Source organism: Lagopus muta, chromosome 2 (genome assembly GCF_023343835.1).
Source record: "Lagopus muta isolate bLagMut1 chromosome 2, bLagMut1 primary, whole genome shotgun sequence".
In the NCBI taxonomy this organism is placed as follows: domain Eukaryota; kingdom Metazoa; phylum Chordata; class Aves; order Galliformes; family Phasianidae; genus Lagopus; species Lagopus muta.
In genome coordinates, this window is record NC_064434.1 from 82,562,327 (window position 1) to 82,579,557 (window position 17,231).

Below are 17,231 nucleotides of genomic sequence, written 5' to 3' on the forward strand. Positions count from 1 at the left end.
TCAGATAAAACCTCAAGAATTTTTATTTCTGGAGAAGTGTTTTTGTTTCCTTAGAAATTGCAAAGATACTCTCTCCAGGAGAGCAGGGGAGAAAAACAAAACAAAAACAAACAAGCAAAAAAGCCTGAAATATTTCTGAGCAATTTTGTTCCATATAAACACAAACAAAGTCATGTATTTCACTCCCATGCACGTACAAAAACATCTTAAGTAAAATATCTTTCACACATAACATAAGCATTAGTGTCAGAATTCAGCATATAATCAGATTGGCCTCACCTACCCCATCTAATCTTATTTTCCTATTTTCTTTTTCAGTTGTAAATTTCTAAGCAGGGAACATCTCTTTTTCTGTACAGCGTTATGCATATTCAAATTAGCATGAATAGTCTCGGAATTAAATCACTAGGTAGCATGGTCTGACCTATGCTAAACTTTTCACATTGACAGTGAACTTTGTTGGACGCCAGATAAAACTTCTCAAAGGAATAAAAAGGGAAACAAATATCATGCCCAGCACTCTCTCACCTGCAATCCTCTATCATTCCCATGCAAAATACCTCAAAAGCCTAGTAATTCGTGGCAAAATAAATCTCTAAGGACATCAGTGCTACTGGACATGGATGCATTAAACCCTCCATATTCCAATTTTCCATTCATTCACCTTAGGAAAGGGATAAAGATGAAAGAATGAACAAAATAGTAAACTTCTGAGGCAGATAGGCCAGCAGAGCACTTTACCAGGGACCAGAAAAAAAACCAACTGCGAGAGCAGAGCTTCATTCCAAGCCATTGTGTAATCTCAGTGTAGCTTAAAATTTGGGGATTACATGGTCAATGAACTTCTCACTAGCTCCTCACACCTAGTAAAATCTTATTTCATTCGTCAGAAGAGCACACTGTCTGTATCTGGGCTGGTGTGCTAGATTTGAAATTTCACCATTTCATGCATGATGTACAGCGCTGTAAATTCCAAGCCTGCAAACGTTCAGAAGGGAAAGGCTCACCTACAAGGTAAAGCTTCCATATGCACAAAAGAAAACATCCAGTGCACAAAAGTCAAAAGCAACACAGCATAATGGGAAACAGGAGGTACAGATTTAACTCTGCCATCACTTTTTACATGTACAAACCATGCTGATGCATTTCTAATCCCTGCATAAACAAGCTTCCCAAAGAGAATCAATAACACATCTCCCTTATACTGCAACAACACAGCTGAATCAATAGAGGGCTCAGGTTTGGCTTGTAGCATGTGTATAACAGGGCGAAGTGAGTGTGGAAAGGGGATATGAAATACGAAAGCACGATTAAAAGTAAGACAGAGCATCTGTACTTGAGCAATATAAAGAAAGCACTTAAGACTGAGGCTTAAACGGTTTAACTAAAGCCATGGAGAGCAGCAGATTTTTAGCCCCTCTGAGATCTTGCAAATGAGCAAGCCATGCTGACAGCAGCCACTCTGTCCTCTAGCTCCTGAAAATGGTGCAAAGGACTTTGTTTATGTGTCCTAAATTCAAAAATATTTCACAACAGTTTGGCGAATGCTTCATGTACAGTTGTTCTAATGCGGTATTAAGGACAGACCCAAGAGCCAAACCAGGCTGAACCTCAGGACCCTGGTCTAGCACATCCTGCGTGCTGTGGAGAACCCTGGATCTGTGCTGTTTGAAGTAAGATGAGCATTCTGCTTTTAGACCGGTACTACAATTTCAATGATAAGCACTACTGAATGTGTAGAAGACGACGAAAAATATCTGCCTAGCAGGAAGACAGGAAAGGCTGAATTCAGATTGCTTCACTAATATTGATGGAGTGGATGCCTTTAGCTGAGGTAATCAAGTTCAATTCACTTTATTGGCGCATAGTGGAAAAATAAATACTTCTAAAACAACACTCTTCTGACCTCCTTTAGACTTCTACTTCTAGGTCAGACCCATGTTGACCTAAAAATGACTGTTTGCTTTCAGCAGCAAATAGGGCCCTGAGCAACAAATTCAGTTGCAGAAGTCTAAAGTTCAGTCAGAGGACACCATCTAAAATGCTTTCCTTGTACTACGGCAGTCAAATAGCACAGCTGTCCTATACTTGTTTATAATAAGCTGCTTTGTTTAAAACAAGTATAATGTAGGTCACTAACATTTCGGTGCGCACAGAAGCATATTCCAGCCAGCAACAGTCATACTCCAATGGAAGAAAAGCTCACAGCTCTAACAAAACTCTCTAAAGGAACAAAGTACCTTTTTAAATAGTAACTAAATCTCACAGACTTCTAAGTAGCAAATACTATTATTCTTTTTTTTTACAGTTGAGAAAACAGGGGCCTTGCAGTTTTCCTAATGGTGACTCAGAGGGAATCAAAATAAAGATTTCCTAATACACTGGTCCTCTGTTCAACTACTGACTAGACTTCAAAAAGCTAGAATTTACCTCCCAGGAGGAACCCTTAAAACTGCAATGGGCAATTTTAACTCCAATGTCCATAAAAGCCTGTAGCTACACATTCTTATTAGACATAGAGGAATTTAACGTTTGGCTTCCACTTCTGCAAAATGGAAGAGAAATACAGTTTGGAAAAAAGAACTAAGACTAGGCATGTTATAAGGAAACAGGAAAAAAAATACTATGCCTGGAGCTCATCCTTTCAAAAGATAAACTTGCAATACTAAGGACAAATGGGAGGTCTGATAAATCTCCCTCAAACATCCCAGTGGGTTACAGGTATAAAACCAGTTTAAGTGACTGTTCATTCTTGATTCGTGTTCATGCTAGCTTCTTTTGAGAGAGATACTCACTGAATCAAGATAAAGACCGAGTTGATCAACTGAGGACTGTGCAGAACAAAAATTGTCATCAGTCAGCTGAGCCATAAAAGCAAGCAGTAAAACAGATTCTGCTTCAGACTAAGTTGTCAAGATAGCAACTGGCCTGAAGTGGCTACACTCAATCCAGTAGGAGTGAAGGAAAAGTCTGCACTGACAGAGTACACAGAAATGTACACAGAAATGTACACAGAAATGTACACAGAAATGTACACAGAAATGTACACAGAAATGTACACAGAAATGTACACAGAAATGTACACAGAAATGTACACAGAAATGTACACAGAAATGTACACAGAAATGTACACAGAAATGTACACAGAAATGGGAATGAGAATGGGCTGGCCAGGAGGGATATAAAAACACAGTCCAAGCATGAAGGGAGAGAATTAGGGAAGGCAAAGTTCAGCTGGAGTTGAAACACACAGAAATGCAAAGAAGGGCTTTTCTACGTGCAACGGAAGCAAAAGAAAGGTTGAAGAAAATGCAGGTTTGCTGTTCGACAACCTGGAAACAAAGGCTGCAATTTGAGACTGATGTACTCAACACAAGTATACATTTTCACTATTTAGGTCTGCCCCCCTGGGTCTACTAGAAGAGTGCAAGGGGACAAGGTATTATGTAGAGCAAAGGAAGAATGAATTAGCAGGAACTTCAGCCAGCTAGACGTTCTCAAGTCCATGTAAACAGACAAGATGGATCTGAAGGCACCAAAGGAGCTAGCTGATGGCACCGTAAGGCCACACTCCAGCATCTTTGCTAGATCATCACCATCAGTGAAGGCTCTCCCCCGGTAAAATTACTCAACTTGAGACTGTCTTGCTGCCTGCAACAGTTGGCAGTTGTGTGGCCAGAATGTTGAAATTATTATTTCTCTCTATATTGTATTTGTGAGACCTTATCTGGAGGATGTTATCCACTTACACGGTTCCTATTACAATAAGGGCACTGCAGCAATTTTGTTGGAAAGTCACTGAGATGGTTAGGGGACTGTAGCACAAGGCAAGGAGAGGCTGAGGGAGCTTGGTTTTTACAGATATAAGAAGAGGAAAAAGCTAAGGAGAGATCTCATTGTCTACAACCACTTAACATGCAGATTAGAGAAGACAAAGTCAGACTGAACTCAGAGATGAACAGTGATAGAAAATGAAACAATGAACACAAGTTGAAACATGAAAATTCCAGCGGATGTAAGAATAATCTTTTTCCTATGAGGGTAGTCAAATGCTGGCAAATGTTGCCAAGAGAGCATTCACCATCTTTTTTCACTCACCATTCTTGCAGATATTCAAAACTCAATGAGACAAGGCCCTGGAAAACCTGTTCTATTTGCCTTGGCTGGACTAGAAAGCTCCAACCCAAATTATTCAATGATTCTGTGACTTAACAAATCTCCTCACGGCTGTTTGCCGCTTGTAACTTCCTCATTAGTCTGCCAAAGCAAGCCATGACACCATCAAATGCATCCAGTTATCTTCAGTCTCATGAGTCAGGATGGAGCACAGAAGCCAGCTATGAGGGGAGATGAAGTGCACTACACATCAAATCTCTCATAACAATTTCATGCAAGCCTCCTCATACATCAGGGCCAGCCCCATTTATACATCACAGCCATCATAGAACTCTCTTGCTTTGTTTCAAGTCCACCAGAACTAAATAAAAAGGCCCCCTCTCTTCACATCTTCTTCATCTTTTTCTTGCAGCGCTGGTTGAAGACAGGTGAGGATCCCATCAGACTGTCAGCAGAATGAGAACCATAGCTGCTCTCAGAACCATTGGGACTCTGTGCTATCCCAGCTTCGCTCATGCCTGACATAGGCTCCTCAAAGACATCACTGCCTAGGACTCCATGGCCATGTACATTGGCCTCCTCATTTTCCTGTGGCTCCATTTTCACCTGTGCCAAGTTCCAGAGTGGGGAAGCATTTACCTCAGCCCCTGGAGAAAGAAAAAGCATACATTAACAACCAAGTGAAAAAATAAACTACAAACAGAAAGCCGATGCAAGGCACAGTGGCACCAGTGAAGAAGTAAAAGCAAACCTACAGCTGAAATTATCTGGAGAATAACCATCAACCAGTGTGAAAGAATAAATTAAAATCTGTCAGCTTTTTTTTTTTTTGTGAAACAGTAAATAAAAAAAAAAATCTGCTTGTTGGTTTTTTTTTTAATAGCCCAGTAATTCCAGCTCTAAAAAATATGATGCTATGCTTTCAGAGCAAATACAATGCTATTCTCTGTGTGGCTTCTTTCACAAGAAATAACAACTTAGAAATAACAAGGAAGGAGTGCCTCAGCAGCAGTGAGTATGCCAACAGCACACAGACTATACACTGTACAAGTAGGACTTAGAATGGAACAGAATGGCTGTAAGGGACCTTTAAAGATCATCTGATCCAACCACTTGACCTCTTCACGGCTAGCTAAAAGTTAAAGTATATTAATGAGGACATTATCCAAACAACCCCTGAACACTGACAGGCACTGAGCATCAGCCACCTCTTTTGGAAGTGTGTTCCAGTATGTGACCACTCTCATGGTAAAAACAATTACCCTAATATCCAGTCTGAACCTCCCCTGACACAGCCTTGTGCAGTTTTCTCATGCCCTGTATTCAGTTATCAGAATCAGTGCAGGCCCCACCTTGCAAGCAGCAGCCAGGCCTACATGGCTTCAGCCAGGGACGGCCATCAACCCAGGGACCAAGAGGGGTGAAAGCCGTGTGTCCTGCTGTGGCTCTGGAGCTGCTGATAGGAAGCACTGCTTTTCACTGCCTCCCATTCTGTCAAGGTAAACCCCGGCTGTTCTCAGATAGGGGAAATCTGTGCAAGGAGGCTGGAGACTGGAAACAGACACATGGTGAGCCCCAGGTCATTTTACAAAGAAGGAAGTTAAACAGTCCAGGGAATCATATGGATTTTTTTTAAATGGCTGATTAAAACAATTCCATTAAAACACAGAAAAAAATCATTGAATATTTTATCTAAATTAACTTGGAGGATCTTCCTTGGATTCCTACCATAGAATCATAGAATCACCATGGTTGAAAAAGATCTCCAAGATCATCCACTCCAACCATCCACCTATCACCAGTATCTCCCCACTAAGCCACGTCCCTCAGTACAGCACCTAAACATTTCTTGAACACCTCCAGGGACAGTGACTCCACCACCTCCCAGCCCATTGCAGTGCCTGACCACACTTTCAGAGAATTAACTTTTCCTAACACTCAACCTGCTCTTCCCTGCTCCCTCACTGCACTCTTCATGCATATAGCCTTATCAACACCATTGTAACATAGTTTAGTCATGGTAAGGCTACAGTATTTCAAGCTTGCTCAGATTTGCACTATTTAACTCAGAATGGATGTGGGGCTTCCTAATAGTAAATGTAAAAATAATTAAAAAAAAAAATTAGTAATAACTCTTCAAATCTTGGACCACAAACATCTTCAGGATGCTTGTGAAAGTTGGATTAGTGATCCAAAGCAAATCTTTGTGCTGTGTCATTTGCATGCTCCCTTTTCTCCTAACTTCTAACAGGAGTAACAGATCTGAGGGAGGGCATTTACAAGTAATAAATCCACCCCCTTCTAAGCCATCAGTATGGTTCAAAACATAGGCCATAAATGTTTAATTCCTCCAAAACCTGTTTGAACGTAACTTGACAGCAACAATGAATGACTTCTTATCACACGGGTGGCCAGACAGACACTCAAGAGGAATCTTCCCATTTTTAATTCATCCTGCAGAGGAAGATAGGCCAATCCATGCTAGTGTAACATGTTGCTGTTTGTTTTGTTTTTCATTTGGACTAGTGTGCAAACTGTGAGCAGACTGAGGATTTTCTAAGCTTATGAAACCATGCTTCTTAAAAACAGCAAATGCTTTGTCCCCAAGAGTAGTAATTATAGATTGCATTATATCTTCTTATTTAAAGTTTTAAGAGAGACAAAAATCCTATTAAAAACATACTAATTGGGCCCCTTGCTGACATGCACATAATGAGCCCAAATCTTACCAAAGCCTAAAATCTTCTCTCACTTTACATCTGATCCCTCTTTTGAGGGGTTAAATTCATGCGGATAGTAACACAAACTAAGAAACTAGGCTTTATTAAGCTTTGCAACTGTTTAAATCACAACCAAACCTCTCGTATGTACCATTACTATTCTCTGTTACTAAAATATGCCTATCAATATTCCCTCACTACCAACTAGTTACATCAAGAACAAGTCTTCCAACTTGTTTGTAGTGTGAACTTTCTCTTATGTATGGATTGGGAATCTTTTCAATAGCCATGCAGCCCATACCAGGGCTTAGGTGACAAGGGCAGAAAACACAACCTGCATCAGTTCAGTAGCCAGACAGCGAGCCAGAGCTGAAGTGCTTGCTGATGTCCAGCCGCCTTATTGAAAAGTTATTTTTCTGTTAACCACAAGTGAATGTATTCCTCTCAACAACAGTGGACACATCATTAAAATGCTGTTACTTCCACAGAGTTGCAGCTCCAGCCTGCACTATAATCAAAGGTGCTCACTAAACTTATTGTTTCTTTCTTTCATCAATTGCTCAACCTTATTCCTTTCAGCTCTACTATCTGTCATCAAGAGTGTCACCAAGGACTAACAGTACTTAAGCGGTGACACTGCACATTTCATCTTCAAAGCACTTCAGCTTCCAAGTACTTTACAAATGAGCTAATCCTCATTTGTCTGTCTGGGTGGAGGAACAAGATCTCCAATTTGGCCTCTATTTCTCCAGCTGCACTGAAATTAAGCAGCTAGCCCACAGCTGTAACCTCTGGCATAAGCAAAAACACATGCAGAACAGAGAAGGCTGAAAGGACATTCTGCCATCCGACACCGTTGCACTGCTGCCCTCTCTACAGGTCTCACACTTGCATATTTGAGCTGATGGTGTCCTAATTGCAGCAGCTTTCTCTCACATCTGGTGATATTACACTCTCAAGCCTGCCCATCTCTAGACTGGGACTTCTTAACAGCAGTGAGACTTCCAAAGACCCTTGTGAAGTGAAGAGGGATTTTCAGAGAGGAACAGAGCACTTGTATTCTTAATTAGAAAACATCAATTCGGTATCAGAGAGGCAAAAGACATTTAATATACAGCTAGCATGCTAACCTCTGAGTCTCAAGTGGTAGATGCTATACCAAACTTTTCAGATGAATCACTTGCAACCCCAGATGGGCCAGAAGAACCTGCTATTCTTTCTTCTGCAAGAACGTGAGTGCTTCACATCTCAGAAGTATAATGGAAAACAATGTAAGCTTTTAGAAACACATCAGATGGATCTGTGTACGTTCTGTGTTGTTGCTCCTGTTTGTTTTTTGTTGGTTTTTTTTTTTTTAATTCAACAGAATATGCTATTTTTTTAAAAAAGCTAAGGAACTGAGAGGTACACTCTGCCCTCGATACATAATACATATGTTAAGGTTAATATTTCATTGCTTTTAAACCAGATTTTTAAGGGAAACATTTATTATTGCAAAGACTGGTAAAGCTCAGAAGGTTCTACCAAAAAAATTAAAAAAACACCAAAAAAAACACCGTTTGTTTTTTGAGGAAAGAACGTTGACTTCACTTTCTGTAAAACTCAGTGCTATCAGAAGGTGCAGAGAATAAAATTGGCCTATATAGACACAGAAACAGTACAGCAGCAGCAGACTGTTTAGTGTCGGCCACCAGCATGCTTCAATGCCAACACACAGGGATGACTTTGAGAAACAGAGGACAGACTCCATAACAACTCCACTCATTGTTTCACTTTCCATGGTGGCAGCTAACTACAGCAGGCTTTCAGGGAACTTGCAAGAGGACAAGAGACTCCCACAAGTACAGTTCACTTAAATCAATGATAAACTTTCATAAAGCAATGGCTGTGACTACCAGGATGTCTTCCAAATACAGAAGTCTGCACAAGAATCGTTAGTATTTTCCAAACTCATTCAGTGCCTACACAGAGTCCTGACTTTACTCCAGTCACAAGGAACATAGCCTTCAATATCTCAGTAACACGAAACTCTGGACAAGAATTCCAGACTACTCAGAAAAAAAAGTACAAAACCAAACTAAAACAAAGAAACAAAGAAGACCCCACCTGCACTCCTTTTCCTCCTGAGTAGGAGTAAGAATAAAACTCTGGTTATTTCTGTCTTCCTTACATCAGACTGGGAGAAAGACTCCAGTGCTCACAGCTACTAGTAGCAAAGCCAAGAATGACCATCCCCTAAAAATAAGCATCATATAAACAGACCATTTTGTGCTCTTCAGGGGAAATGATTTGGCTTGGAAGCAACGTCAAAGATCATCTAGTTCCAAACTCCCTGCCACGGACAGGGCACATTCCATTAGATCAGGTTACTCAAAGACCCATCCAAGCCAGCCTTAACCACCACCAGGAATGGAGCACCCATAGGCAATTTGTTCCAGTACCTCACCATCCTCTTAATGAAGAATTTCCTCCTAACATCTTATCTAAATTTCCCCTTTTTTTTGTTTGAAACTGTTCCCTCTTGTCCTGTCACTACCTGATCACACGGAACAGCTGAGGGACTGTTTGTAGTAGTAACAACAAGCAACTACCTGAAGTCTGTGGGGAAGCTTCTACTTCCAAATTTGCAGAGAATCTCTCACTTTGAGCTCCGAGAACTCCAACAGGCAAAGACTGGTCACCAGAAGCAAGATCTCCTTCCAGCTCCTCACTTATGGGGAAAGTGATATCACTAACAGGCTCCTCCTTAATCTTCACAGGCTTTGTGTCTTCTGCTGCCTTTTCAGGGTTAACAATCTTCTCATACTCTTCAGAGAGCTGCTTGCTAACCTGTCAAAGATCAGGGAAGATAGAAAAAAAAAGAGAGACAGGAAAGGTCACAGTGATTTCAGAGACTTTGATGACAGTTACATTGCAGTGTGCTTTCCACTTGAGTATTATTGTCCGATGTGGCTGAACAAGTACAGAGTCGTCAACTACAGGAAAAAAAAAAAAAGATCCTTTCCCCCTTTAAGGAAACCTTCTACCCTTATCAAGGAACTTTAAAAGAAGGCTTAATTCCTTAACACATCTGCTTGATATACACGAGCAGATTTATTTCACAGACAGCAACTATGAGGCCCAGAAATTTAAGCAAAGGAAAAAATCAAGACAGAAGTACCTCAGTTTTATTCTTCGGTTGTACCTCTAAGGTTTTTCTGTCTATCAGTACTAAAACTTACTCCAGCATTAAAAAACAAGATCAGAAATTCATTAGGTTCTATAGTCATCACTAGCAAAGCCTGGTTACCCTCAATGAGATTCATAGCAAAAAAAAAAAAAACAACAAAAACCATTTTTCTCCAGACCATTGAAATGCAGGAATGGGATTTGGAACAATCTCCTTGCTTCTAGAAGTGTTAAAACTGTAAGCAATTAAATTAAGACTTCCAGATTTAGTCTGCTTGTAACAAGTACTGGTTTGTACCACTTGGATCCCAATGTTCAGTCAACTGTGTTCAGGAAAAGCCCAAAGCCTTTTTAAACAAGAAGAAAGAAAAATAACATCAGAGCTTATTTCCCCCTTCTAGACAAGTTTCTAAACACAGGGTTAGCGTGGACCTTAGCCTATATTAAAACCACAATAAGAAAGACAACAACTGGCTGCGGGATGAATTACATCAGCTACAGAAAACCTGAATTCCAGAAAGAAACAACATCTAGGCATCAGGATGCAAACATTCACTACAAGCAGCTTCACAGCCCTTCAAACCAGGGAGGACAATAAATAAATAAATAAATAAATAAACGCCCAACAACACAAGAGTATCTCTTAACTAATGCAATCATGCAATCAGTCCTTTGGAACAAAAACACTTTTAATGAGGACAAATCTTGATGATGCTATTTTTATGCACAAGCCAGAGTCCATCACAATTTACATACTACATGTAGTTATAGGAGTTTCTGATTTATGCTACCTCTGTAATACACAAGGTGACAACCATGGGATAGGAAGAAGCACAAGCAGCTGCTCCAAGGTGAGTCAACTAGCACTCTCAAACAGCATGACAATGAGGAAGAGAAAGATGATTTGTAGTAGGTTTTGCCTTTGGTCACGGGCCACCTCCTTGATTCAAATCTCAGTTTTTGATGAGTTTGAATAAAGTTCCCGCATCAACTCTTGCATTCCTTAAGCTCTCCTGTCACTCAAATAAAACACACATTCAATTCCACAGAATATATGGACCAAGAAAAACTATGCCCTTATTCATACAACCTACATTTACATGGCACCTCTCATTCCCAGGAGATTTAACAATTCCTCTCCTTTCACCACAGAAATACAGTTCCCTATAGATAATCTTGTTAAATAACTCATATCAGTACAGTATTAGTCTTATACTCTAATTGCTTAAGCAAGCCACCCCTTGCTAATGCCAAAACAAGCCATTGTACAGCTAAGTAATTTTTGCTCATTTGCTCCCTTTATTTATGAACCGGTAAGCAGCCAAGCATCCCTTTAAAGCAAAAAGTTCAGTTAATCTGTCATTACTGACTTTACTTTGACTTTGGGTCATCACACAGGGCTGGGGGCCTCCCCTTAAACCCAGATTATCAACACAGCACTCTTAGCCTCTGCAGGGACACAAATAAGTCATCTCCGCCAAAAAAGCCTATTTCCCCTTTCCTTTGTGACTCCTCTCCATACCATGAGGTTTTCTAATTGGAAAACCTCCATACTGTTAAGGGAACAAACAATTGAGCCGTGCAGCCCACTCACACCACTGCTCCTCTCACCTGAAGCATATAGCTGTGATAATCCTTGATGCGGTGCTGCCAGAACTTCTGCAGTGAGAGCACGCTGCCAATGCCCACTTCATGAAAGACCTGCTCCATGACGTCTGGGAAAGGGGTGTGCCCCAGCCGGGCTTCTCGATCCACAGCAAAGCGTAGCAGTTTGGTGAACTTCAAGCAGTACTCGTGGGCTATGTCTGTCAGGGTCTCCAGGACACTCTCGTTGGCGCAGTCAAAGCCCGTGTGAGCCAGGATAGTGGCCATTGACTGGTAGAGAAGCTGCCGACAGGAGGACCAACTCAGCTCAGTCACAGGCTCCCCTTTTCCTCTAAAAAAGCAGAAGGGAGAAAAAGAGCACATCTGCAAAAACTCAGATGATTTATCAGTTCAAAACATATCTTCAATATGAACATGATCTACAGAGGGAAAGCAAGTCGTTTGGAGCTCACCACAGTTTCTCCATTACATAAGAATACATCTAGCACAGGTTTATCAACTTTCCTTCCCTTTCCCACAAAATCAGTGCTACTGAGTCCCATTTTCACTTTTAATGCCATAAGAATCCTTGGGTGATTCATAAGTGTGGGATGCAAATCTTCTGAATCCTTAAGCAACTCCCTTCCCACCAAAGAGCTTTTCTCCTAGAGATGTGAATTAAACGGGTACTTGACACAAACAACAAAAAAAAGGCATTTTAAATAACAAATGCAAATCATTTCCCCTCTCAGTTAATTACATTTCTTTTCCTTATTATCTCTGATGTCATAGGCCTAATAGTCAGATACAAAGGCTTCTGGGATAGACAAGATTTGAATTTATAATGCACAAGACACACATAAAACGTCAGAAATGGGAACATCTCATAAAGCTACACTGTAGCCAGAAAGACCACTTCCATATCCTTACTCCCAATAATCACAGAGCGTGACAGAGAACTAGGTATCCCAACTTGTGACACAGCAAGCAAATACAAAGCCTCCCAGGAAGCCTGCAGAGCTTCTGCCCTGAAAGCAGCATTCCTTGGCCTTGGGCCTGAGACCTCTTTTCTCTGTTCTGCTAAGCAGGAATACGTGACAGTGTAGGACAGAGGAGACAGGACAACTGACATGAGCACTTCCCAAATCATTCAGTTACAGTCAAGCAACCAAATTTTCAACACAGTGTGATAACAAACAGATATTCCATGTAGGAAACAAAGAAGATGAGCTAGGAGAAGCTTTAACAAGAAATGTAAACACACTTCTATCATATTTCTAAACTCACAATTAAACATACGCCATTTATTCGCCCATAACAATCCTCAGCTGCTGATGTCAAAAATCAAGTATCCTTTTGCTAAGTACGGTGTTTATTTACTTTCTTCCACTCCATTCGGAATCAATGGCTGAAGAAAGCTAGCAATTTCACCCTTCATTTGTTTCTGATCAATTTCTTCCAACATCTCATTCAGCCCACTCTGAGACTTTGTCTCACTCTCCATACACTATTTGCACACAACCTCTCCAGTAACAAGACCTGATTAAACAACACCAATGATTTACATAGAAGGCAGCAGTAGTCTTGGTAAAATTCTCACTATTCTGCTTCTCCAACAAGCCATTGAGAATCTTTCATTCTCACTGAGACACTGGGTCACAGAGCCACAGCTCCTGCTGATCCTCAGAACTGACCCATACTGAAACATAGCAGTAGAAAAAGATAACATCACAGAGAACTGACAATGGGAGGTTAAGCTCAGAGCTATGAGAACCAAAGCCCAGTGGTTCATTTTAAAGAACCAGCTCAGCTCAACACTTTCTGCTTATTCAAGTAAAGAGGCAGAGGGGTGGCAAGCACACTATATTAAGAGCTGCAGGTGACGATATTACTAAGTGGATATTAAGAACAGCATGTGGATCTCAGGTCATGGATTCATCCCAGTCATTAATTGCTGGAAAATGACTCACATCCCAGTTTCCTACTCAATTATGTGAGTACTAAGGAAAGAAAACAGCCGGCGCTCTGACAAAATGAATTAAAAGCTCATCAGTACCCTTCTAAACCAAGTGTCATCTGTGCTGTTTTTACATCTCCCTAACTATGCCCTCCATCTCTCAGGGACAGATTTCTGCAGCTTACAAAGAGCTGTGCAACTCATACAGTGCTGGGAAAAGGAGGTTACAACAACAACAACAACAAAGAAAAAAAAAAAAGGGGAAAAAGGGGGTGAGGGAGGCAGAATGGGAGGGGGAAGAAAGAAAGAAAAACAACCGGAAAGCAGCCATCAAAATGTGTGCCGAGGAAGGGATTTTGGTACCAAAATCTGGTACCAAAACGGTACCAAAACTGGTACCAAAAACATTAAACACTAGTTTACAATTAATACAGAAGCAAATAGCTGCTACTGATGGTTTGTCAGTCATACAAAGCATTATGGGCAAACTTAAGCACTAGACACAGAATGTGGCAGCCCAAGCAGAATATTCAGCCAATTCTGAAGTGAATATGCATACAGGAATGCATATCACTGTTCAGGAAGCAGCACAGAATGTCATACCTCTTTTAAATTCCTAGAGGAGAAGAAACTAATTGCCAGCATTAAAATGCAGCTAGGTCACTGTGCTGAAAGGGATATAATCAACTTGAAGTCTAATCAATTAAAGACAGAGAGAAAAGAAATTTCAGGTTCTGTACTCAAATCCAGCTCCCCACTTCTTGTTCTTGCTAAGGTCAATCAATTTTGTTTTGTTTTTCTTATTTTTCCTTCCTTTGATTTCCTGTTTTCCATGGCAAACAATAAAGGGAAGATGATTAAAAACCTGATTAGACAGAAGAAAAAAAAAACATTGCTATAGACATTAACAGAAAACAACAATATCTTTTTTCTTCATCTCCTTTAACTTCCAGGTACCATCTAATAAGATGAAAAATAAACAGAAATGGGCATACAGACACATTTAAGTTGAGAACAGCTAATGCCAAGTCTTCCCAGCAAACTTCTTTCCTCCAGTCATCACAGGTAAAGTGCACTGGTCTCAGATCTCATCCAGATGCCCAACAGCTCCACGAGCAGCTCCCCAAATACTACTATGCAGAATGCCATTCTCTGCAGTACTTGCTGCTTTACCAAAAGGCTCTTCATCTAGCTGCCACCTGAAACCAAGCCTAGAGATTAACAAGACCAGCAGGTAGGCCTATGACTTGGAGGTGATCATCCCTATGGGGGATACAGTATGAAACTTATCACAAACACTGGCCACCTTCTCACTCTTCAGTTTCGTATTCCCAAATTTCCATGACCATTTCCATGGGTCACTAACACCAGATGACGTTCCAGACAGAAATCAAGCTGCCAAGATACAACAAATTCATCAGGTCCAAAAGCTGAGCCCTCTTCTACTGTTACCAACCCATGTGCAACATGCAGAACTTTACACCAACACACGAGAAAAAATGACCAGTTTACACCAATTGGGCTCATTTTCATTATTCATAAGGTTTCAGAACTCACAACAGGCTCGTTTCCTCAGCCAGTTAACATGACACACGGCCAGCCCCCAAAGGCACCACAGTCCATTCAGCCCAGCTCCTCTCCTGTAAAGACTTTTTTTCTGAAAGGAAAGGAGAGCTTATGGTCCATTTGCTGTGCCACCTCGGGGAAAGTGTTTGGGCTGAGTCAGTACAGACATCAACAGCTGAGGTTTACTCACCTGCGGTAATGGACTGAAGTGCTCTTCTCCCACATAGGAGAGCATAAGCTAGTGGCAGATGGAGGGAGGGATTGTTTTCTTATGAACACATTAGTTTTAGGAAACATTTCATCATTGAGTTGAATTTCTACCAAATTAGGTGCATCAAGCCATTTTTCCCAACACAATAAAATAAAGGACAACATTGGGGGGGAAAAAAGAGATTATACTAATCAGAGCGTATTGGTGAACAAAAACACCAATTCAAAATGAAAAATAAGCTTCCTTTTGGGAAAGGACTTCTTTCTGCCTCATCCTGAGTAAGCCTATTTTCAAATAGCTCTGCTTTGCCTGCAGGAGGATGCCCAGGTATATACAGAAACTGTTCAGTAGATAATGGCAACAGGTAATAGCTAACATTTGGAAAATAAGTTGGGTCCCAGTGGGACAATGCAGAATGCCATGAAGTTTAGGAGGTGGAACTGAAGTGCTTTATCCAACAGGCTAAGCATGTTCTGCCTGCTCTGATTTCTACTACTCCAAATCCCCCTCAACGCTAACCCTGCTATCCCACCAACATGCACTTCCCTACTTCTGTACAAACATTTAACTATTAGACCTTCTGCCATGAGCTCTCATCCCATTGCGAGCTCCCAGTTCAATTCTCAGTTCAATACAAAGCGCAAACGTGATGTGGTCAGGAACACAAATGAGAGAACGACAGAGAAATCTGTTAAGAAAGCAACCATGTACACACACACACACACACACACACAGAATCCTCTGGAGAGCAGTATAATTAGTAAGTTAGGCTTCTTTCGACAATGGATCCGTATTAATAGAGGGAAGCTGAACAGAGAGGAAGGAAGAGCTAAGAGCCATATTATGGTAAGAATCTCCTGTTGAAACGGCAGTTGTAAGTTTACAGTTCCTTACTTATTCCTCATCAACTATGCTTTGAATTTACCATCTGCTTCTATACCAGCCAAAATCAAATGTTAATCTCCTATCATGTATTCCAAGAACGGTGTATTCGTGTATTCCATCAACAGTTGCAAATCACCAGGACCAGATGGCAATCCACCCAGGAATACTACAGGAATTCAGGGATGAAACATCTGAATAGCTGTGGTGAATCACCTCTTGCTTTAAGGTGCCACGGCCCATGAGAACCAGAAGGTAGGAAGTGTGAAAATACTCTTTCAATGTATTCAGGGGGAAAAAAAAAGTATGAAAAACTACAGGCTGGTAAGCCTGTACTATTCTGGTACATCAGGAAAATTCACAGAAATGAGAAGAACAGAGATAGAGGACAGATGGGTAAATATGATACCTTCAGAAAGACTCCAGACAGCTCCTGTAAGTGGAAAACCTGCTTCACAAGCCTTCCACAGCCCTCCAAAGCCATTGACAAGCAAGTATATAAGAGATCTACATTGGAAAGCTAAGGGCATTCCTCAAGGATCTGTGCCAGAGTCAAATATTTTTTTCCACATATTTATCCACAGCCTAAAAAAAATGCAGAAAAGGAACAGAGTCCTAATTAAATTTCTTGCTGGCACAGACTTCTGGAAGGGGTTGAAAAGGCCAGAAAACTGAAAAGTAGCAGTAAATCAGGTTCTGCCTCCTCCTCACCACAAAAGGGATGTGGAAACAGGGATTACAGGTATGGTGTGGGGCAGAAGGTGCTACAAAAAAAAGAAAAAAAAAAAAATCAACCAAGAGGTTAACATTGTTGAAATAAAAGACAAGGCTGTGAGCTCAAAGGAAAAAATGAATAACGGGGAAACAGAAGAGAACACGGCTATATTAAAGAAACTTGTGGTCTAATTCAGGCTGGCCACTCTTCCTTTCTTCCTATGGACAAACATACCTACACACTACTTCTGAGACCAAAGTTACTACTAAAGAAAACGAAACTAAAATATGCATTTAGTCTAACACTGTAGCT

General features: G+C 40.8%; 1 protein-coding gene across 2 annotated transcripts in view; it reads right to left on the reverse strand.

The window, feature by feature from the left end:
• SUPT7L (SPT7 like, STAGA complex subunit gamma) overlaps positions 1-17,231 on the reverse strand; it is a 21,941-nt gene continuing 4,710 nt past the window's right edge. For both annotated transcript variants that reach the window (XM_048936022.1, XM_048936023.1), the window contains exons 3-5: positions 11,616-11,940; positions 9,428-9,665; positions 1-4,763 (exon numbers count right to left, since the gene is read on the reverse strand). In XM_048936022.1, coding sequence (XP_048791979.1) covers positions 4,501-4,763; positions 9,428-9,665; positions 11,616-11,940 — 826 coding nt within the window. In that variant the 3' untranslated portion in view covers positions 1-4,500. The remainder of the gene's footprint in view (positions 4,764-9,427; positions 9,666-11,615; positions 11,941-17,231) is intronic.